This window comes from Colletotrichum lupini, chromosome 6, assembly GCF_023278565.1.
Source record: "Colletotrichum lupini chromosome 6, complete sequence".
Taxonomy (NCBI): Eukaryota; Fungi; Ascomycota; class Sordariomycetes; order Glomerellales; family Glomerellaceae; genus Colletotrichum; species Colletotrichum lupini.
Window position 1 is genome coordinate 5,057,557 of NC_064679.1, and position 24,006 is coordinate 5,081,562.

Sequence of the window (24,006 nt, forward strand, 5' to 3'; positions counted from 1 at the left end):
TACTAGGTCTCGGCACTACATGTATTACTGGAGGCCTCTAGGACAAGATGTTTACACGATTCTATCGCAGAAACGATCTTGCCCCCTTTTGACATATCTCATTGGACACCCCCCCCCCCGTAGGATGGAAGACCTTTGATATTGAGCCTTGAGAAAACTTTATCGTAGCATGTGACCATATTGCTGATCCTGCTCCGGGAAAAAGAATTCCAGTATCGTACCCAATTTGGCCTCTGGGCGAAACAATTCTGTATTTTCTCTTCTCCCCTTCAACTGATACTCTGGCGTAGCTGCGTGACAGCTCGCCTATGTTTGGTGGTATACCTTGAAGCCAATAGACCCTTCTTCTACTCAGACTTTTTCAGTTGCAATCTAGCAAACTCTCTGAGACATCGAAGAAATCGTATAGATTTTGTTCTCTATCTATTTCGTGTGCGAAAGTACTGTGTAAAGACGGTAGGAGGTAACGACATGGAGGCATGAGCCCGGCCGGGCACGTGCATGTTGTCACCAGTCTTCAGCTCGTGCTGAGTTGGACAGACTCACCGAGAGCGAGGTAATATTTCAAATACCGTCCTACATTGAGGTATTTGAGCATGAACTAGTTCCTTGTTTCATCGCTCCAGAAAGTTATCACCACACTTGTGTGCGATGCGGTGTTGCATCTTCAGGAAACCTTGGCTTGCCTAGCAAAACTCCTCCCCCACACCGTCTCGGCCCCGCTCGTCGCGTTTCGGCCTGAGCTACTTATGCGGCCGGCCCCACGGTGGACGGACCGGAACCGGCTTTTATACTTAGTCCGGGCCGCTGTGTAATACTAGATAATTCCTTGCATCAGATGCACGAAATGTCTTATCGCGGTCTGTAATAAACTTCCTGATTCTTCGCAAGTCGGTGGCATATCTCGGCGGTTTCGCATGCATCGTTGAACGCGAGAGGGGGCTCTTCGTAAATTCGTATAGATCTCGGCGGCCGATCGGACCGAACCCGTTGGAAGCTGTATTGTAGGAATGTACTCCAAACTCGATAGCGTGTGATGCAAGAGCAAATGCTCCCAAGCAGTGCAATTCGCCGAAGCAATTTTGCTCGGTTTCCGAGCTTCAACTACTCTACTTGACGTACCTTTAGTAAAGTGCTTCGTCTACCCCATCTGCTAGTAAAGGTAGGCCAAGCGTACTAACGTGGGCAAGTATTTAAGTCCGGCCCCGCCAGCGACGGTGATGGGGAGTCATTTTGGAGACACAACAAACAGTCATAACTGAAAACCATCACCTGAAACGCCACCAAGATGTCCAATGAGGAGCAAAACACCGTCGCGGCTGTGGATGCCATCGAAAGCGTCGCTCGAGCGAATCTTCTCCCACCAAACGGGAAATTGGACAACGCGATCGCGAACTCTCAGAGGCACAACTTACCAGAGATCACTGTTGCCCCGCTCCAAGGCCAATTTCTCGCCATTCAGTGTAAGCTCATAGGCGCCAAGGAAGTTCTCGAGATTGGTACCCTCGGCGGGTATTCAACCATCTGGCTCGCCGAAGCGGGAGCGAAAGTCACTAGCATTGAGATCAACCCAAAGCATCGCGATGTAGCCCTTGATAATGTCTCGGGGCTCGACGTCGAGATCATACTCGGCTCCGCTCTGGACGTCCTACCCAAGCTGGCCGCAGATGGCCGCAAATTTGACATGGTGTTTTGCGATGCATCATGGGGCGAGCAGGAGAAGTACTTTGACTGGGCAGTGAAATTGACCAGACCGAAGGGATGCATCTACGTCGATAATGTGGTGTGGAACATCTTGGGTCAAGATAAGGCGAAGGAGGGGAAAGAGTCCTTGTTGACCCACGTCGGAAAGGACAAGAGAGTCACGGCGATGGTTGTTCCCATGATATCAACCGCGCATACGGTCCATGAGGGTCACACGGTTTTGGACGGCTTCTTGTTAGCAGTAGTCGATTAGGACATCTAGTACGAGAGCTGGGAATGAGGAGAACGCATTGAGTCAGCGAATGGCCCTGTACAGGACTGATTGAGTGTCGCTCTTGTGAACGTTGAGTGATATCTTATCAAGTCTCTTTCTACAGCTAAATCTAGTGCGGTGATTGAAGGATCGAATTGTTGTTAAACAATTATGTGGTATGTAGCTGGCGCATTATACGCTCTCGGCGTAGCCCGCCTCCTTGGCAGGCACTTCCTTAGCTTTCTTCTTCTCAAATAACTTCTGACCAATTTTGTCGGTCATTGCGTCCGTCTTGTCTCCTAAAAATGTCTTGATGCAGCCGTAAACACCAGAAACGAACCAAAAGATTGCATTGACCAAGTCGATCCAGACTGCAACCTTCATCAAGCTCGTCTTGCTGCCTTTGTATGAGTTGTCGCTCTCCCTGTGAAGGAAAATTGCTGCAAAAATGCCAAACACCACGATCCAAGAAACGAAAAGGACAAAGTCCCAAGCAAAAGCACGGTAGGTCTTGAAGATCTTGATTCTGCTGCCAACATAGGGAATAGCGCCGAGCGGTGTGGCAGCGACGAAGAGAACAGCCGTGACAGCTGAAGCTCCTGCCACGGTAATGGCAAAGATCCATTCCGGCGAGAAGCCATCGTTTGCCTTGCGGTCAGCGTCGACACGGTTGCCGTAGAAGCCGCAGGCGATGAGAGCGAAGAGAAATTGGAGACCGCGGCAGACTAGGCGGGGTACGACTTCGAATGTCTTGAGCCATGATTTCCCCATGGTCTTGCCCGTTGCAGCGCCCTCGTTGAAGACACCGCGTCCGGCTTGGCGACCCATTTCTGCCTTATCCGCGTTACGGAACTCGGAGGCGGCGCCGGCGAGGCCCTGCACGTTGCGGCCGAGCTCAACGGCACTCTGGCCGGCCTTAATAGCGTTTCCGAACTTTCCCATTGTCGTTGTGAGGTGAAAGAACGTGTATGTCGGAAATAGTTTGGAAGTATGCGATCGCGAAAAGCACACAAAAATGGAGAGGAAGACGCAAAGTTGGAAGATGGCCACGGGAAGCCTATCGAACGATGCTGTAACGAGAAAATAATGCAAAAAAAGGCGAGACCGACCGGCAGTGCAAAGTACTTAGAAAACTCCGAGGAAACCCAGGCGCCAAGTGATGGAGAGAGGAATGAAAAGTCGTAGAGAGAGAGTGATTCAGAACAGCATTGAGGACACCAGGAAAACCATCTTTATAAGATGAAAATGGACAAAGACCATTGCTCTTGAGCGAAAACAACATCCAATGAGTCTAACCTCACAATGTTGTTCAACGCAAATAGTAACACCAGTCCTTTGAGCTTTGGCGCCATTACTGTTGCAGCGCTGAACAGTCACATCCAATCATTCATTCTCCAAACCCTGGCGCGCATCTGGTAGGCTGTCCAACACTGGAGCCGACAGGGCTTGGCTGTCTGAGTCGTAGCGAGTCAACCCCAACTGCCTTTGCTTTGCCCCCCCAGACAGGGCGCTTAGCGAAACGCGTCGCTTTGTAGGCGCCAATGGAGGCAGCTATCCTTTGACTGAATGAACAGCTGGACCTGTGAGACACGTGCTCGGCCTTGAGAGATGGCGACTCACCTTGCGGAGGACAACAAAAGACGAAGCGTCTATTAGCCGCGACGTGAATCTGCAGGCCCTCGAGTCACTGTATGATGTATGATTGCGGCGGTCCCGGGCTCCCAGCGAGGCCGACGCGGGCTCCTACAGTCGGAAGTGAGTAGGGGCAGCGCGCTCAATAACAGGCGTCAATGTTCTGGCCAGGTCAAGCGTAAGGACGCTGACACGAGACGCGCCGTGAATAGGGCTTCAACGAATAACCCAATGAGTGCATGTCAGTCTATCGTGCTCTGGTAGTTTCAATTAGGATATGAGACTTTCGATTGAGAGAACTTGACAATATCTGGCAAATATCAAGATTGTCAGGGACAGAGGTGAGCGGAGAGCATAAAGGACCGTCCGATCCCAAAGACTTGATTGAATGTCGCACTGGGAATGCCAAAGGATGGTATTGAAGCCCATAGCTGCGCCATCCCAAAATGAAGCCTCCGCCAATAAGGCATACTGCGTCGGGGCGCCTTCAATCTTCAAGCCTTTATGTCTACCGTTGGTTCTGGACTTTGTCCATAATTGAGCAACCTTCGTGATTGAACATGGCAGCTCTCAGCGTGCCGATTGAAACCTAGAGCATCAGTATTGGAAGCTCCCAGTTGTTCTTTTGATCGTCCGAAGGCCTGGAGCATCGGCGCTTGTGCGCCACTCATGGTAGCATCGGCCTCGGTTCTTGTGAAACACAGATCCGAGCGACCGCGAACCTTCAGTAACTGAGCATTACCGACCATGCCGATGACAATCTATCGCTCACGTTGGACATGAACAGTCCAGATAATGCAGGATCCCCAGTGAGCCAAATTTATCCCAAGACTTAGCAGACCGTCATATTTGACTGCTTGACATAACATTGAAGCCAACAATCGCCAAATTTTTATGCCCGCAATTTAGGCTTCATCGATTAGTATTAACAAGATGTCCACCAAAGCGACAAGTCTCTCAGCAGAAGAGATTCTTCGCCATCCCGCATACAAGACGACGCAATGGGATCTTAAACCCAGGCTATCGGGATTCGCGACAGTGGCCGAGTCCCGCCCAGGTGGGCCATTCCCTATGTGGTACGAAGTTCACGGCCGAGGACCAAAGAAAATTGTCTGGATCATGGGCCTCGGTGGTAGCCGGAACCTGTGGAAGCGTCAGAATCGACACTTTGGGCATCTGCGTGGCGAGGAGTACAGCTCCCTTGTCTTCGATAATCGCGGGGTGAGCAAGTCGGCCAAGCCAAATTGCAGGTACAGCACCTTGGATATGGCAAAGGACCTCGTCGAACTGCTGAGGCACATTGGCTGGCTCAAAACTGATTCTCATTACTACCCGCGAGACTTGAACATTGCAGGAATCAGCTTAGGTGGCATGATTGCGCAAGAACTTGCCCTTCTGATACCTCAACGTTTGCAATCGCTGATCCTCATCTCTACGGCTCCCCGCCTGATTCGAACCGTTCACACATTCGAGCATATGAAACAACGAGTCGCCATGTTTCTTCCCACAGCAGTTGACGTAGAGCTCAAGAACAAGGCCAGTAGGCTGTTCACTAGGAGTTATCTCAATGCGCCGGACACCGGATCACTGGACCCAGAAAAAACATTTCCCACCAACCTTGACCGCTTTGTGGCAGAGGAACTCGCAGAGCGTTGCGAAGATACCGACTTTTCTCGGAGAAAAGGCGTCGTGCTACAGGCTATTGCCGCTGGATGGCACCACAAGAGCGACGCAGATCTCGCAAGAATAGGGGACGAAGTAGGCAGGACCCGAATCTTGGTGATGCACGGGACTTTTGACGAAACCATTACCTTTCCGCATTTTGAGCTAATCAAGGCTGCGTTGGGAGACGGGCCGGAGTACATTGCTTGGAAAGACTGTGGCCATGTGCCGTTGTGGGAAAGAGAGGAGGAATTCAACGAGACCGTAAGACTGTTCATTGACAAGACAATTGCAGTTTCGGCCAGTCTCTAGATCTTCTAGCTCAAGCTTTTCATATTTAATAGCACTCTCACATGCTCATTAAAGTTTATTTGTTCCATCAGGGCGTGGGTTGCACCGCACATATGACGGAACTAATCCCATTCGTCTTTTGAGTGATCCGTCGTGGGACCTCTGGAAATTGGGAACGGCAGCAGGGGCCGTAACCCCGCGTTCGGGGTAGACTTGAACCGAGTCACCCGTCTCTACCTCGCGATATCACGGATATATGTCTGCACGCTTATCCGTCGAATTCTCAGAACTCTTCAAAGTGATGCCTATCCAGTCAATCATCACTGAAGTTCTAGCCAGTAATTGGCATCATGACCTTGTGAGATGTTCGTGCAATTCTTTTTGCTAGCGCCGGCCCTAGCAGCTGCAGCCATTGACAGGTATGAGGAAAGAAAGTTATTGGTCTAGGAAAAGACGTCATATTCTCATGTTTGGCATTACTGATATTTTCACAGAAAAGCTATCGTGGAGTCTTTCAATATAGTGCGAACAGAGGTGCCTAAAGTCATAGACAATACCACAACACCTCTTCAGGTTGGAAATGGAGACTTTGCGTTCAATTTTGACATCACAGGTACGCAATCGTTGGTACCTTTCAACACACTTTCCAGCTGGGGATGGCATAAGGATGCGTTGCCACAAAACGGGTAAGACCTTGGCCCTTCAGTCAATTGCACACTCGCGTCCTTCGGAGACTAATATCGCGCTGTATTTCACTAGAGAAAAGCTGGAAGAATATGCGGGCGTCCCTGTAGTTACGCATGGAAGAGAAGTTGTCTACGACCTTGAAGATCCGAAGCTGCCAGAAATATCGAAATGGTTGAGTGCTAACCCCAACCGCATCAATCTTGGCCGCATCAGCTTGAGTTACAAGAACGAGACGCTATCATCGATCACGGAACCCCGCCAAGTCCTTGACCTCTGGAACGGTGTTACTACTTCGTCGTTCAAGGTCGATGGTGAGGATGTGAAAGTGGTTACTCAAGGAGATTTTGACACCGAATCCGTTACTTTCGACATCGAGTCCGTATTGATCTTTGAAGGAACCCTTCGAGTCGAATTTGACTTTCCGTTTCCTCCGATCCACAAGGTTGAGAAGACATCAGACTTTGAGGTGTTCATGGGGAGCTACCAATTCCCGGACAATCACACTACTTCTATTATTAAACCCGGAGTTGATTCTGATGACACAGCTCATATCCATCACACAATGCAAGAAACGTCATACTACCAGAACTTGCGGTGGCCCAAGGAAACACCATTGACTTTGAGGAGAATTGGGAAACAGGATTCTAACACGACTAATGCGCATCGCTATGGACTGTTCCCAGCCGCCTCCGGAAAAAATGTCACCAGAGCGAATGGAGTGTCCTTCACTGCCCAGTATAATCTCAAGCTTCAAAGACCGTCACTGCCCTCCTCAATTCGCCGGCGAAACAGTCTTGATTGGCAGAGGTACTGGAAAGAAGGGGGGTTTGTAGATCTCACCCAGTCGTCAAACCCAAACGCGACGGAGCTCCAGCGACGCATCATACTCTCCCAATACGCGATGAGGATCAACAGCGCAGCCACTGGCCAGCCACCACAGGAAAGTGGTCTGGTGTATAACGGGTGGTGGGGCAAGTTTCACATGGAGATGGTCGTTTGGCATTGTGCTCATTGGGCGACTTGGGGAAGATCAAAATACTTTGATCGGATATTCCCTGCTGTCTATGAGGATCTCCTGCCTAGCGCTGAGGCAAGAGCCCGTCGCATGGGATGGGATGGCGCAAGGTAAGATTTACAGGTCCATCCAATCTTGAGATCTTCATCTGCTGATCAGAGTGAACAACCAGATGGCCCAAGATGACGGAGCTTGTTACCAAGGGTATCGCTCCTGGAGAGACCAGGGCGTATCTTCAATGGCAGCAGCCACACCCCATCTATCTTGCCGAACTAGCCTACAAAGCCAACCAAAGCAGGGAGACTCTCCAACGATGGGACCGTACCATCACGTCAACTGCCCAGTACATGGCATCGTTCGCTTGGTTCAACAACGCGAGTGGCAAATATGATTTAGGACCACCTATTCAGGGTGTCACGGAGAATTCGTCCCCTACAGAGATTTCTAACTTGGCCTACGAGCTTGCTTACTGGCAATGGGCTCTCAATGCAGCGTGCAACTGGAAAAAGAGACTTGAACAAGATTGCCCCTCAGCGTGGTCTAGAGTGGCACAGAATATGGCATCCCCTCCTGAGTATGATGGCCTGTTCGCTCCCTGGATTGGCGGCGGCGTAAATGCATCCTGGTGGGACAACCCTCAGCTCAACAAAGATCCTAGAAGCGTCATCATGTTGCAAGGCATGGTACCCGACACCCCACTGGTAAGTCTTACTGAGGTTTCGAGGTAGACTCCCAGTTTGCTTCATTAGCTGACGATAGATGCATAAGGTGAACGCAGAAGTCGGTGTTAGAACTGCAGACAAGGTATGGGATGTGTGGGGTGACGCCCAAATTCGAGGCTGGGGCCGAAACGTATTGGCCATCAACTCGGCGCGTATCGGGAACCCAGAGCGAGCCATATACCACCTAACTAATTTCGGTTACTGGACGTTCGGTGATCAAGGTTTTGCTCATAGGTCTGGTCCAAGTGAGTAATGCAGCATGCTGAACGAGTGTACCTAGTTTGCGTACCACGAGACTATACCTAGCGTCGGGTCCCAACACGATCGGCTAACGAGGTTGCTATAGGTCCATCTCCACCGCCCTATTTTCCTGGAAACGGGGGGTTCCTCTTAGCGATCGGATATATGGCAGCGGGATGGGAAGGCTCCGAAGGGCACGCACCTGGGTTTCCGAAAGACGGAACTTGGGTTGTCAAGCATGAGGGAATGGTCCAGGCTCTCTGAACATGACGCGAAACTTGGGATGTGAATGTCTAAAGAAGGCTGTCCTAATGTGCCCAGAAGCTCCGGGGAGCTCCTCTTGCTATTGATATTTTGGCGTATGTATAACCATATGGTTGCATTGCCCATCACCTCAATTGCCCTCTTTTACAAATCTGAACTTATCTAATGACCCAGGTATACAGCTACTCGCAAACCACCATTATATGGAGCCGTAGTTGTCTTGAACCCATTCTTAGGATCGTCCAGATGCTCAATGAGATCCTTGTAACCAGCTTGACCAGAAATGATGTTGTCAATGACGATCAAAGCGCCGGGTTTGAGATGCGGCTTCACAAGAGCGAGTGTAGGCATCGCAAGCCGCGACCAGACTTGTCAAGTCTTCAGCGGGTTGATTCATGCCATACATGGCGTATGCTAGCAGCCCAGCATATAGCTTTCAGGGAGGGAAGCAAACTTACTGTCAAGTAATAAAAAGTCAATTTCCTCAGGCAGATCAGTCTTCAGCGTCTCTCGCAGGTCACCCTCTCTAAGTTGGATCCAGGATTCAACCTCAGGCCCTGCCCTGTTCCAGTGCTCTCGAGCTTTCCTGGCTTTGACAGGCTCGTTCTCTGTAGCGATCACTTTGCCATTGGCACCTTGTGCTGTTGCATTTTGTCCTACGGCGAGGGCAAGCCAGATAGTGCTGACGCCAAAAGAGGTCCCGGCCTCGACGACATGTCTTGCCCCCGTAGCGCGCAGGAGGAGGTAAACCAGAGCGCACTTGTCCGGCTCCAGGGCCACGAATCTTTCCAGCGCTACTGAAGCAGGTTGACTATCTGTGCTGACGTACGGGGGCTCATTGAGAGCCTGGGTATGAAGGTCCCTGAGAACAGCCAGTGTTGCAGGACTTGCCTGTAGTGAGGCTAAGTGCCTGTCTAGATCCTGAAGATCAGCCATAATAAAGAGTATGAATTGGTGATGATCTTCGGGTACTCGAGTTCGGGAATGAGAAGAGCAATGCCGCAGCTCAAAATTCGTGCGGAGAGTTGGTTCTCTTTTTGCTCGCGCCTAGTCTGTGAGATGCATCCGCAATTCGCTCGGTATGCTGCTGAAAAATTCTCTACTTGACTTCTCAGGAACAGCGACAGATGGAGAATACACCGATCTATTACTAAGGAAGATTGTCAGGCGACTAAAGGATGCGGGGTCGTCAGAGCGGCAGCCTTGACCGGAACCAACCGCGAGAGGAATCGGGTGCACATCGATTCGCCGTGTCTCCGCTATCGGACCGTGGATGGACCTCGGCCGCAGACGTGTACTATGGTCGACGACATCAACAACTGCCGACTGATCTTATCATGCTACGCTAGCCTACATACCACATGGAATTGACATCATGAAAATTGGTAAATGAATGAATTCCATTTTCGACATAGTTAATCTTTGAAATGCGCCAGTCATATTTCCGCTCATTTGATATATTCATGGGGTGGTGGTAGGCGCCAGTTGAGACACCACTGCCGATCACATTTTTGTCAGTGGCAAGTACCTTATGATACTAATGAAACTTGACCAAATGTGTAAACCACGTTGTTCTTTTGAGCTTAGATTAGGCCAAATCCCGACGCTCGGGACTCGGGAATTAGGCAAGACAGTGGCCAAGACATTTGTTACCCTAGCTGGAGACATCGGCTCGTAGATATCACATCATCCAGAGCAACCGCAAGTAAGACAGATAGGACATTTGGACGATTGAACGGGAAAATACCAGAGCCACTTTGTCTTTCGTAAGGTGGACCATTGTAAAGGCGAGATAGCGCTACCAATAAAATGGCCAAAATTGGCTAATCTGACAGAGCCTAGAAGTCATCGGCGAGGGCTGGTCTAGGTACCATGAACCAGTTGACAGAGCTAATGAGATGATTTATTTGGATCTTGGTCGAGGATTTCGAAAGAGAATCGCGATGCAGAGAACGAGATTCTGTTGTGAACGGGATAGAAACTGCCCTGAAGCGGTGGCCCAAGACGAGGAATGGAATTACGGGGATTGTCAAATGCACTTCAATGCACGTAGTTGAGTGTGGCTTCCAGCCAATGATTCAAACACCGTAGCCCGAGAACGTCCTGAGACACTTTCGTGCTACACCGAAATCAGTTGCAGCCACGCAGCCATTAGACCGAATTCTACTGGACGCCTTACACAAGGGATGCCTTTGCCTATTTCCCACAGTCCTCTGTTCCATCCTTCGTGAGACCTAAATCTGTGCCACTACATGACAGTGGAAACACCTCAAAACGTCAACTGGACTTGGCCTTTCGTAGTCGTATACGATGGAAGATGGTAACCAATACGTAACATCCTAGAAATGATGAATCTCACAAAAATTGGAAGTTGAACTGGCGCATTACAGTCCTGTCTCACCTCAAAGAAATCTCAAGTCATCGCCAAGAACGAGCAATGTGTCTATGAGGTCTACAGGGCGAATTGTGCAAGGTCCAAGACAGTGTCTATATTCAGCAGCGAACGGCCCGATACCAGAAGGCAGAGACATTGCATGGCTGGGCAGCTGGGGCCAGGCAGATACCCGGCCAGGCAGACCTCGGCGCCCCAAAAGGAGAAAAGAGACAACTTCTTGGCGTCTTTTTGGGATATAAAATCCCTACTGGTGTACGGTGATCAATGAATAGATTTCTAGCTTAGAATATAATAATGCCGCGTCTTCATCTCTCACTTTCTTCCACCATCCCTCGTCTTGTTGGATCACACGGCGGCCTGCTTTCTCAGCCGATTTCTCCGGACGAGCCACTCAACCCATCGAAACAAGCAAGGTAAGCTACGGTCCTATTACCCTCGTCTTCTTATGTTTCCAGGATTTATTCCACTTCTTTCGCGAGTCTCACGTGCGCCATGTTCAAGTAGTTGACACGAAGAGATAGAAACATGTCCGCAACATTGCAACCCCAGCGCGCCACCAACACTTCCTGTCGCGAACACCACATAATCGACTGGGATATCGAGCTCCGTGACATAAGTCTTCATGATAGCTGTGTTGTGGGAAGATTGTGCGCCCTGGCTGAGGAGCGATCCTGTCCGAAGGCAAGCTTGTTCGCAGCCTATGAAAGAAGCGGGCTGTGGGATGCTTGCGACCCCAAACACCGAGCTTGTCACATAGACGAGCCCTGCTTAGTCACTGGCGAGAAATCCTGCGCCAGGATCCTCTACGTGGCTAAATATGAGCACGCCAATGGCACCTGCTTCTCTCGCGGGTCAGATCATGTGTTCTGTCCAACAACAGCAACATCCGATCTTGACCGGCAGTACTTATTCCCGAAATGTTCGGCATGCCTCATTCTGACTGAAGCCCGGAGTCTTGTTCTCATACACCGACGGATGCTTGACGAGTGTGTGGAAGATGAAGGGCTGTCAAGCACGGACATTGATTGCATCCGCACAAGTCTCTCTGGGTACATACGAGCTTACAATGTCAGGAGGAAACTGCACCTGGAGGAACTTGAAGAAGGAAGCCAAATGAAGCATGACTTGGAAATGGATTATGCTTGTGGTAATGGGGAGATTTTGTCACGAGTTATGGCACGCAGCAATGGGCATACGGAGTGTGGTAAAAGTGGCTTAACTATCAAAGTGGAAATAGACAAAAGGAAAAGGTCTATATACACAATATCTAAGATAGATACGTGATTTAGCACGTAACGGGTACTTTATAAAGTACGATTACTATCCCTATTACGTAACATACCCCCTAATTACTACCGCTAGGGAGCTATTATGCCCAAGATAAAATCTTTAAATACCCTTATAAAGGCCTAATTTAGTTAAATATAAATAAAGGAAAAATAAGCGCAAGGGATACGCGTTTTTTAAACTACGTTTGTTATAAATATATCCCTTTATTTAAAATAAATAGAATCCTAACCTAGAATAGCGCGTATTTTATTACTTCTAGTATATAAATTACTAAGGGCGAGGCTACCTAGCTGCTTTACGTATATTTAAATTCTTATAGCGTTACTTAGTTATTATTTTTTTTTTTTTAACCTCTCGTAGTTACTATAAGTGCCCCCGTCTACTGCGCGCGCGCACCTATTTTATTAAATCGTTTACTAATTTTATTTTAAATATAAATATTTAATATATCCGGAAGTAATAATAAGTTTTGCGCAATTTTTATAATACTTTTTATATATATATTATGCGGTTTATTAAAAGTTTAGATAGGTAATAATATTAATAAGCCCCTCTGGGTCGTTACCCCTCCCCCGCGACCTCTTACTCGCTTATTAAGGCCCGGTTACTAAGCTCTCCCTCCCTAGCTAAGAGGATATCGAGGTTATTAATTAAGATACCGAGGACTTTATTAAGTTCGAGGCTCTCTTTAGCGGCCGTAATAAGGGTAATAATAAGGTAAATAGTAGTAGTAAGAGCTCTAACGGGCTTTTACTTATCCCCCCCTCGGAGTCTAAGAGTAAGGATAAGATTAGTTCGGATAATAAGCTCTCTAAAAAGGGTATATTATATACTTATTATTTTAAGAGTTTATATTTAATATTATTCTAAGATCTAAAAAACGTAAGGTTAGCTCTTTTTAAAAGGGTAATAAGAAGTAAAAGAGAACGCTAAGAGGCTAAGGTACCCCCCGCGGTAAGTATAGTTCTCTTTACTATTCTAGGCCTATTTAATATATACTTAGTCCTTAAAAAGCTTAAGGGAGAGGCTCCCGAGGAACGGGAGATTTAGTACTTACCCTATTTTAAAGTAGCCCTTTAATATACCGACTTTAAGGATAGTAATTATTATTTTATAAGAAGTAATAGCCGGTATGCGCGCTATTTTAATAGCCGTTTAGCTAAAGGGTATATCGATATACTAGTCGTCTTACGGCCGATAGCCTAGGCCCTTACCGAGGCTATTATAAATAGCGCTCCCTCTTTCGTAAGTATATTATCCTTTTTTATTATTAAGAAGCGCACTTTTAACTATAGTTTTAGTAAGATATTACTAAGCTCCGTAGTATTATCCGCTAGATATATATTAATTAGAAGATATACGAGAACTATATTAGCTTTTATATAGAGGACTTCTTTAATACGCGCCCCCGGTCCTCTCTCGTACCTATCGTAGTTATTTATAATTAACTTCTTATTACGCCGCCCGCTTTTATACCCTAAGTCGTTAACTTAATAATTATTTTAGCTCCTGCGCCCCCTGCTACTCTCGTTACTCCTAGCTTTATAAACTTCGAGGTACGTAAGACGCGTTTTTTAATACGCATACTAACCCTCTTTTTTAATAACGCTATACTCTTAGCGATCGCGTACTTCGTAAACTAAGAGTTTAAATAGTAAGTATAAGCCCGGGTCTTATTTCTATATACGTATACCCTACGGAGTAAGGTTATTTTAGGAGTTTAGGCCTTCGGGTTATAAGAGGTTTTTATTTTATTTATTTTAGGCCTCCGGGCCGCACTCTAAGTTCTATCTATCGTCTATTTTTAGGTATTAAGTTTTTCTAAGCGTAGCCTAAATTAATTATTTTTAACTATTTTAGCTATTTATAATAGCTTTTTACGCATCGTAGAGGTTAAGAAGTATACGGAAATATTCGAACTTAGCTCGTAAAAGGTTTTTAATAAGTCTATTTATTAGTATATTTTTTGTTAATATATAAGTAACCTCGAAGCTACCTCTAGCATGCTCTTATCTTAGCTATATATTTTATATATCGATATAGTAAAGTTAAGTAGCTATTCTTTCTCCTTCCCTTACGACGAGTCGAATCGTTTACTAATTATCGTAGTTAACTAACTATACTTCTCTTAGGTTAAGGGTAATATCCTTAAAAAGGCGCTTTAGAGCTATGGTCTCTTTTATAGTTTCCTTAAGGTAAAGAAGCTTAGCTTCGGTAGTTAACGTCGTAACCGTTACCTAGCGTACTAACTTTTATTAAATTAGGCCGCTAAAAAGGAATATTATATATCCCTAAGATAATCGTCGTATTACTTCGTTATTTACGAAGCTAGTATCTCTAGCTAAAAGTAATAATTGCGTACTTAGTATATTACTATAATAGAGCGTAAGATATCTCGTTATATAGAGATATCGGATATAGTAGTTAATTACTTTAATATAGGTTGCGCTTAGGTTAGTTAGGAACCGTAATAATTACGAGTAAGTAAAGGCGACGTCTAGTCTAATTATAATAGCTATATAAAGTATACTCCCGACCTTCTCTTAGTAGCTCTTTATTTCCTCCTTTATTACTTACCCCTTGTTTAGTTTAAACTCTTCTTAAGGAAGAGGGGTAGCTAGATATAGTAAATTTATAAGGTCGAAGCGCTTAGTAACTCGCTCGATATATACGTTATAGATAAGGTAAATCTTGCGAGTAGTACGGTCTTATAAAATCCGTACTCCGAAGAAGTAATTAATCGGTCCATTCTCCTTAAGGTTAATATATTCTTTTATACTATCGACGATCCCCTAAGCTACCTTTCGGTCGTTTTAATAGTATAAAATAATAAAGTTATTAACGTAGAACACTAGTATTACCTTCTTATTTACGGTTTAGTAGATATAGATCTTCTCGTAGTTATATATTATGTTTATATTACGAAGTATAGAAGTAAAAGTTTAGAACTAGAGAATTAGTAAGTCTTAGAGGTTATATAGAGCGCGTTAGAGTTTACTTACTTTATTAGTAACCTTATATCCCTCTAGGAGTTTAATAATTACTAGCTTCTCGCTCTTAAGAAGCGCGTTAAGGAATACGTTAATAATATTATACTAGTCTGTTTTAAGGTCGAATTAGGTAGTTATTACTATTATAAGCCTAAAGGCCTTTATGGCGAGCGTCGAAGCGTACGTATTTTATAAAAGGTTAAGTAGTTATATATCCCCCTTTATATATATACGTGCTTTTACCTCGCTAACCTTGTTATTAACGTCGTACTTATAAGTATATACCTACTTTAATAAAAATAGGATCCCTTATTTAGGATTACGGTCGACCTCTTTTTATGTGCTAATATCCCTTAGCTTTTTTATTTTTATGTCTATAGTATCCCTAAGTAACTTCTATAGTTACGGTAGGAGATATTTAATATTACTAAACTTCTTTAGTAGGCTTTAGAAGTTAACTTTAGTAAGTCGTAGTTTTTAAACTCCTCCGGAGCGCTCTAGGTAGGTCCTATAAACTACTCCTTTTATTACTTAATAAAGTATTATATATCCTATACTACTTTCTTTTATAGCTTTTTACTAATTAAGTATAAAGGTAGAGAAAAAGTAGTCCTAGAGACGGTTATAGTAATTACCGTCTCTTATATTCGAATATAAGAGCATTACGAAAATACTATTATTAAAGCGTTATAGAGGTCTGCGGGCCCGGTTTAAATATTTAGGACCTAACGGAGCTTTATTTAGTACTTAATAAGGCGGTTTTTATAAGCTCTGTTCTTATATAATAATAAAGGTTTATTATAAGGGTTCCTTACTAACGTCGACTTTAGTATTAGGAATTACTTCTTTACGATCGGTACTTCGTTTACCGCGTGCTTTAGCGTTTTACTAAGAGCTATTAAGAATTAAAGACTTAAGAACCTTTATAGTATATATAAGCGCTTATAGAGAGGACTATAGACTGCGCAGAGCTATTTATAACCCGGTTATTATATCCCCTTTTTTACCCCTACTCCCGAGCTCGCGCAAGGGGGTTATCTTAGGGGTTAATAATAATAATAAGACTATATTAGCCTCTTTAGCCTCGTTAACCGCACCCTAGAGTACGTTTATCGGTTACTTAGTATCCTAAATAATTAAAAATCTAATAATAATACTATCCTTAACTATAGAGTTATCTTAAGTACTAATATTTCCGAAGTCTAGATTTACTTCTCCGAGTGCTCGAACTAGTTTATTGTTAGTATTAAAAAGTTCTTATATTTCTTAAATTACTAAATTTGCTTACTTACTTACGATAGCTTGCTCCTCGTATACGGGATTATAAAAGACTTCTTTATTAAACTTAATATTCCTCGTAATAAATACTTACTTGAGCGCGGGTACCTAGACCTTATATAGGTTATGCATTTTTAGTATATATCTAACTAAGTATCCTATATACCCGCAGGGAAGTACTTTAAACTCCTTTTAACGTATACCCCTTTTACGATCCCTATAAAGAGGGTATGCTTAGTAGCTATATATATAGAGGCTACCGAGATACGGGGTAACTAGTTTAGAATCCCGTACTTAGTAACCCGTCTATTATTAGCGTTAATACCGCTTTTACTAGTTAATTTTTATTATAATAGGCGAATCTCTTTTATTAGCCTCCCGTGGGGTAATATTATAAATAAAGATTATTATTAGTACTATTTCGTCCTATAGATTTATAGGGAGGTTCGTAAAAAGGCGCATCTTACGAGCTTTAGTAATTACGAGTTAACTTACTCTTTTAGCATTACTTACGGGTTCTTTTATATATAAAAGTAGAAGTTCTATTCCGATTCTTAGCTCGCTATACTACGTCTTATATACGCGTCTAACGTTTATAATTAGGAGAGCGGTCTTATTATTATTTCTAAAGAAGTAGATTAGAGTCCTTTTTTAACAACGAATTACTACCTCGAGGCTCTATAGTACGAAAAGTACTTCCTCCTCTATTTTAGTCCTTAAAGGGAACCCCCTGAGCTATCTACTATATTTATCAAAAGCTATAAATATATATTATTATTTATTAAAAAATAGTTCGAAATAGAAAATATCTTAGTATATATAGTACTATAGCTATGAGGCTCTTCTCGAGGGTAGTCCTCTTAAGACTACTATCTTAGTATTAAATAATATATATACTTTATACTTAACTTATAATAGAGGTTTAATACGTATACCTCAAGTTTTATATAATAATTAACGAAGAGTATTAGGTCCGAGATAACCTATTCTAAGGTACTAGAGGAGCGCGCTATTAGACCTCTTATAGATACGTTAATATGAGCAACAGAATTTTTTATAACTAATTAGTAATATAATACTAGCTAGGCTCTATAGGATACGGTTGAGGTTTGCGGAAGAAGGATAAGATTAGAGGAGCTTATATTCGAGGAAGACTAGATTATTTTTTTAGATAAGCTACTTTTTAATAATGCTCTTATAAAGCGTTCCTTATCGCAAAGTATAATCTAAACCGTAGTACTAGAGTGCGCTTTTATTTAGTAAAGTCTCTAAGACTATGTTAATATAGAATCCCTCGATATAAGCGACGTTCTAGAGCTTTAGATCGTAGGTTCCTTTTCCCTTAGGTCCGTCTAAAACGCCTTTTATAATACGAGTGCTGCGTATAGTAATAGGTAGTATAGTAGTTCTTAATTTAATATAGTCTTTATTACCTAATTATACGTAACTCTCGGGTTTAAGTAGGCTCTTATTATTAATTAAATATATTATTCTATAGCTATTTATTACTATGCTCTAAGAAAGGGGGTGAGCGCTACTTATAGGGGTGCTAAAGATTGCGCTTACCTCTAAGTCCTAACTTTTTATAAGTATAATAACTACGTAGCCCTCGTTTTAGTTTATTAATAAGCTCGCTATAGGTTAGTTAGAGGATCTTTTTAGAAACTTAGATTTCTTAGGGGTTCTATCGTTCTTTAGCTAACTAGCTTTTTTAAGCTTATTATAGAGTAATTTCTATTTACTTAATTTAATAGTAGCGAGGACTTCCTCTATATAGCTCCTTAGTATTCGTATTAATAACTTATTAGCGTTTTAGCTTATAAGTGCCTATTTTAATTTTTAGTACGCCGTAGGGCGCTATGGGTATATACGATTATAAGGGTATATAACGTTACCCTTATTATTTATATCGTTAACTAAGTTAGAGCGTTTAGTAAAAGTAGAGTAAGCCCCTCCTTAATTTAAAGGTTGTTTAGTATATACGTCCTAGGTTACTAAGCTAAATATATACGTAATCTCCTCGAGGGTCCTCGTATACGTTCCGAAGGCTATCAATTTATTAAAGGTTTTATATATGCGTTAGCCCTATATAGGGTTAAGTCTGGACTTAACCGTAATTAAGAAGTTGAGTATAGCGATCTCTTTATTAATTTTTAGAATATCGTACGTTTTAGCTCGGAGGTAAGTAAACTACTACTCTTTATATTAGCGTTAGGGGTTAATTCCGGTCCTCGCTTTATTAAGGGCTTATTAGTATTCCTCTCGGACCGCATTCCTTATTACTAGTTCGGGGGGCGCAAATTCCTATTTTAAATATTTAACGATTTGCTATATACTAAACTTAGCGCCGTTCTTAATAGCTTTTTAGAATACGTATTCGTATAGTATAGTATTAACTAATTTTATTAATTACTAAGCGAGGACTTTAATATACGTATTAATAATATTACGTTTATAAGCTATAAGTTACTCGTATTTAGCGTCGAGCTCTTATTATTTTTAAATACTCTCGAGCATATAGATCCTCTTTACGGGTGCGGTATAGGGATAGATTTATTTACGTAAAGTAGGTAGTATAACTAGCTTCGTAAAAAGAAACCCGGCTTAGTTCTATAGGTTACTCGTGCTTAAAAAAGTTAAAAGGTTTATATTAGGAGTTATATTTAGAAGCTACTAGCGGAGGATTTTTTAGTTTTTTTAGTCGTTCTCGAACGCCTTATAACGGGCCTAGTAGGCTCGTAGTTCTTTTTTATTACGGGTCGCGACTAATTATCCGAATTCTAAGGGCGAAGTGAGCGCTATAAAGGGGTCGAGGAATATATTAGAATTTAGAACGTCTAGGTCGACGTATTTCTAGACCCCGACGCTCTTATTTATAGCACGAAGTATATTAAACTATTTAATCTAACTATTACGGCTAGTTAGTTTAGCTTAGGCTAAAGTGGGTATAAGTAAGTCGGTTATTTTAAAGAGATCGTAGGAATCGTATTAATAAGTGCGTTATCGTAGTATAGGGTCTTAACTAAGAGCTAGGCTTATAACTATTACGAGTTATAGTACGTAGTAATAGGTATACGGAGTATAATAAAAGTAGCTTAACTATTAAAATAGAAATAGATAAAAGGAAAAGGTCTATATATACGATATCTAAGATAGACACGTGATTTAGCACGTGACGGGCACTTTGTGAGGTGCGATTACTATCCCTGTTACGTGATAGATTTCGAGTATCCAGAGCTACGCTGCAGGACGAAAAGGGTGGTAGAAGTCAGTTGTCAAAAGAGCTATAAAAGCTGTCATTCGCATTCTGTCTTGAATCTAGATTAATGCTAACTCACCACTGTTAGAGATTTTAATTGGCTTACTTAGTCTTTCCTGCATGTAATTATGAGAATCTTGGCATCACAACAGTTGTCTCTCAGGGCATATCATGCCAAAACACCTAAGCAGCTACGTCTACCACAGAACATAGTTATCTCACGTATACTGTATCCTAAGGGGATTCGCACATAATAGGTTCTAGATCTAGAGTTTGATGAACTAGCTGAAAGCACTAGTGGCTATGAAAACTTCAAGAACGATTGACCATTTCGATTTGAGCGACATCAATATCATCTTTCAAAGTGTGTTAGTATCCCTATTACAGGGTATTTAGTTCGAACCGTAAGTTAACGAAGAGATTAATTGAACTATATAAATATCTACGTAGTAGTTATAAAAAAGAGGTTCTAACTATAGGTTAGGCTAGCTACGATAATCGGAAATAGGGCCCCTAATTAGCCCCTGCGTAGTCGGCTATATACTGCGGTTAAATTAGACTTCTAATCCGATACTAACTTTCTTTTTTTTTTATTAATTTAACCGCTACGGTTAGAGGTATAATTCGACCTCGGGCCCGTTTACTAAGTCGTCTCTTTTTCCCCCTTTTCTCTACTCTTTTTATATAACCTATCCCTCTATTCGTATAATAACTTTTTTATTACTTATAAATTACTTTAATCCCTTATTTAGTACTACTTTTATAAAAGTATTTATAAGGTTATTTTTATTATTAATCTAATAAATCTTAAGTATCTCGCGCCTTTTATACGATTACTTAAGGGCTATAATATTAATTATAAGCCTCTTTTTTTTTTTTTTTTTAATTTAATAAGGTATTTATATAATAAGTAGGAATTAGTATAAATAACTATTAAAATAGGTAAAAGGCTAAGTCGATCGGTAATCTTCTTTAGCGTTATTAAAATTGCATAGGAGAGGTTAATACTATTAACTATGCTATAGACCTCTAATACTAGTATACTTCTCGTTACTTACTTACTTTTAGTTAACGAGTAGTAGATTATATTACTATATATAGTAAATTTACTCTTACTTATACTCTCGTTAGCTAGGATAATAATATACTCTAATTACGAAGTAAGGTTATTATTATTCGTAAATAACCTATTAATAAAGACGTAGAGCTTATTAGTTATAAGGTTAATTAGGTAGTAAACGAGGCCTCGATCGAGATTCGTTTACTACTACTTAAGCCGCTTATTAAGTACCTCGATATCTCGTTTAGTTAGATCTATAGCCTACGCTACCCTAGCGTAATTAAAAGTTACCTCGGGCTAATAAATACTCGTAATATATACCCCTTATACGAGCTTAGTCTTATATTACTTCTTAACGTTAGTTACGTTCGGGTCGACGAGGTTAATCTTCTTACCCTACCCCTTTTATTAAAAAACGACGGTTTCTTTTTTAATTATAAAAATCCCGCTATTAAATACTAAGGGGGTATTTATTATAAAGACCTTTTTTAGCTTCGTTACGAAGCCCGCCTTCTAGAGCTCCTTATCCTCTTTTTTTATAAAGTTAATATTAAATAGGCTTAATATATCGTTAGTTTATATTTTAACGATCCTAAATTAGTCACTTTCGTACTTAGAGACTAGTAAGTATAGGTCGTACGTAAAAGTAACTATTAATAGTTAATTAATATAAAAATCGTAGTAAGTGGCCTATTAATAGGTGCCCGATTCTACGAGCCTATATAATAGCTTAAGTACTTTAATAATCGTACCTTTTAGGTACTTTCTAACTATTTTTTTTAGTAAATAGGCTAGGATTTTCCTTATGAGCCCTGTAGCTAATTAGGTATAGGCCTAGGTAATATCACGGCCCTAAATCTCGTATCCTTTCTTTTATAATAATACTATTAATACTATTATTAATCGTTAGCTATAGCGCTATATAGTAGGCGATTATATAAGTAGCGTTGCCTTTTTAATATTACTATACCCCTAAATTACGTATCTAGACTTTTTATACGGCTAGGGTATTCCTTTCCCTTTAATCTCACGAACTATTCGTAATTTAAATATACGGAGGTTTATATACTTCTCTAGGTCGTAGAGGATAAACTAATAAACCCCTCGATTATAAAAAGTGTTTATTTTAATAAGATCTAATCCCTTATACGGCTTTTTGATAGTCATAATTACGCCTTTTTTACGTAGTTTAACTACTAGCTCGAAATCGGCTTTCTTTTTTACTATATAAAAAGTATTAATTACCTCGTTACTAATAATAAATTGCCGCGTTAGGGCTTACCGTCGTGGTTTTCTAAGACGTCTTATTAATAGTATTAGTACTTTTTTAGTAATTTCCTTTTCTTTATCGTTTATTAGTACTACTATAACAATTTTGTTAAGGATAATTTCTTATACCTCTACCGCGGGTTATATAGTTTCCCCTAGCTCTTTTTTTTTTTTATAAGTTAGAAATTACCTCGTTAGGATTTATATAGTACGGTTTAATTACTATAATTAATACTTTAAGTAGCTAGTTACGATCTCTCGTAACTATATAAGAGCGCTCGTTAATAATAATTAACTTATATAGCCTAGCCTACTTTTAAGTAATTTCGTACTATACTCGTATATCCGAATTTAGTAGTATATCTAAATTACCCCCTATATCGGGCCTATTGTGCATAGTAATTACTTTATTAACTTACTTTCTTATACTTACTTTGCGCAATATTTATATTACTTTTTTAACTACTCGGGCTCGTTAGCTTATGTTTAGTAATAGTAGTAAGGCTAAGGTCGTTCTTAAATATACTTTAAATACTAATAGCGTTAGTATAAGTCCGTTAGGTCTTATAATATCGTTATAGTATTTAAGTACTATCTAGAGGTATTCATCGTTAGTAAAATCCGGATTTTCCTTTTTAATAATTCTAAACGCCCTTTTTAACTACTAGTGTGCCCTTTTTACTTTTTTAATATTATAGTATACTTTAATAGGTATAACTTTTAGCTATATACCGTAAGCCGTCGTATTATCCTTAAATTCTGCCGATTTAAAGCTAGTACTAGCGTCGGTTCTAATACCATTTAGTAGTCCTTAGTATATATTAATCTAGCTTTTTTATAGGGCTACTTATACTATCTTTACTTATAAATCCTAGAGGAATTGCCCTACCTAAAAGGATATAACTACGTTAATTATATATAGTACTAGCCGACTATTTAAATAGAAGATATTAACGACGATTTCCTAGTTAAAGTTAAGCTTATTACGCAATTTAAACTTAAATTTACGTAGGCTCTGCGTATTTATTTAGTATTAGTAGTATACTTTCGTTAACTATTCTAGCGCCCCTATTTTAATATTATTATTACCTAATTACTTTAGGAGGTTATATAGCCTCGTAACTAACGGGTGCTCGAATCTTTAGTATAGTCGTTTAAGCTTATTTTCCGTTAAGTAATTAATCGACTTTATATTATTAGTGAGTTTTATAAATATATACCCCTATCGTCGTTCGACTATTTCGAAGTGCTTATTACTAGAGATTTTATTCTTTATATTATCGAATATAATACTTAGTCGATCTATATCTTTTAGATATAAGAGAAATAGGGTATTAATAAGTAAAATATAAAAAGTTATCGTTCCGAAGTACGTCTCTACTTTTACTATACTTAGGGCGATGATTTCCTTACTTAGGCCGAAGCTAATCTTTGTAATACCCGCTATTAATATATTAAGCGTTACTAGTACGATCTTTTATAGCGCTTAGAATTACCCTTTTCCTCTTATTAACTATTATAATACCCTAGTATTTAGGATAATCTTATAGAAATTATTTAAGCTATACCTTTTACTCGCATAGAATACTTATATAAGCTTAGTATTCGAGGGGTCTAGGTAGTATAAAAAGGACCCCTCTAGTTACCCCTAGATTTACTTAGTATTATATTCCTTTTTTTTAGATATTAAGAGAGATAGCGTCTTCTTTTTAAGCGTTAAGAGAATGGGCTTTGGCCTTATTAAATTCGCCTTTTTAACTATTTCCGTATTTATTATTTAAGGGATATTCCCTTACTATTTATAAAAGAAAGCCTACTTATTAAGAGCTTTTATTACCCTCTATTTATTTAGCCTCGTATATCCTCTAGAAGCTAACGGGGTAAAAAAAAAGTAGTTAATATTATTAATTTCGTTATAATCTAATTCGTTAGTATAGGGGGTAAGATCTTCTTTATCTTCCGAATCTCCTATAGAGGGCGGATACTTTAGGCCGC

The 24,006-nt window shown here is 41.3% G+C and overlaps 5 protein-coding genes across 5 annotated transcripts; 3 read left to right on the forward strand and 2 right to left on the reverse strand.

Annotated features, from left to right (window-relative positions):
- Nucleotides 1-1,288: 1,288 nt before the first annotated feature.
- CLUP02_12974 (O-methyltransferase) lies at nucleotides 1,289-1,957 on the forward strand (the record flags this gene model as incomplete). Its single annotated transcript, XM_049291932.1, has 1 exon — nucleotides 1,289-1,957. The coding sequence occupies one exon, from the start codon at nucleotides 1,289-1,291 to the stop codon at nucleotides 1,955-1,957; it is 669 nt and encodes a 222-aa protein (XP_049149078.1).
- A 192-nt stretch (nucleotides 1,958-2,149) lies between these two features.
- Nucleotides 2,150-2,899, reverse strand: CLUP02_12975 (uncharacterized protein; the record flags this gene model as incomplete). The annotated part of the gene is made up of 1 exon (XM_049291933.1): nucleotides 2,150-2,899. The coding sequence occupies one exon, from the start codon at nucleotides 2,897-2,899 to the stop codon at nucleotides 2,150-2,152; it is 750 nt and encodes a 249-aa protein (XP_049149079.1).
- Nucleotides 2,900-4,522: 1,623 nt separating this feature from the next.
- CLUP02_12976 (uncharacterized protein) lies at nucleotides 4,523-8,470 on the forward strand (the record flags this gene model as incomplete). The annotated part of the gene is made up of 8 exons (XM_049291934.1): nucleotides 4,523-5,555; nucleotides 5,635-5,742; nucleotides 5,830-5,900; nucleotides 6,116-6,228; nucleotides 6,302-7,354; nucleotides 7,417-7,945; nucleotides 8,004-8,211; nucleotides 8,313-8,470. 8 exons carry the CDS (start codon nucleotides 4,523-4,525, stop codon nucleotides 8,468-8,470), a joined length of 3,273 nt encoding a protein of 1,090 aa, XP_049149080.1.
- Nucleotides 8,471-8,632: 162 nt separating this feature from the next.
- On the reverse strand, nucleotides 8,633-9,406 carry CLUP02_12977 (uncharacterized protein; the record flags this gene model as incomplete). The annotated part of the gene is made up of 2 exons (XM_049291935.1): nucleotides 8,633-8,838; nucleotides 8,929-9,406. The coding sequence occupies 2 exons, from the start codon at nucleotides 9,404-9,406 to the stop codon at nucleotides 8,633-8,635; spliced, it is 684 nt and encodes a 227-aa protein (XP_049149081.1).
- A 1,753-nt stretch (nucleotides 9,407-11,159) lies between these two features.
- CLUP02_12978 (uncharacterized protein) lies at nucleotides 11,160-19,895 on the forward strand (the record flags this gene model as incomplete). Its single annotated transcript, XM_049291936.1, has 3 exons — nucleotides 11,160-11,278; nucleotides 11,387-12,012; nucleotides 19,846-19,895. The coding sequence occupies 3 exons, from the start codon at nucleotides 11,160-11,162 to the stop codon at nucleotides 19,893-19,895; spliced, it is 795 nt and encodes a 264-aa protein (XP_049149082.1).
- Between the last annotated feature and the right edge of the window lie 4,111 nt (nucleotides 19,896-24,006).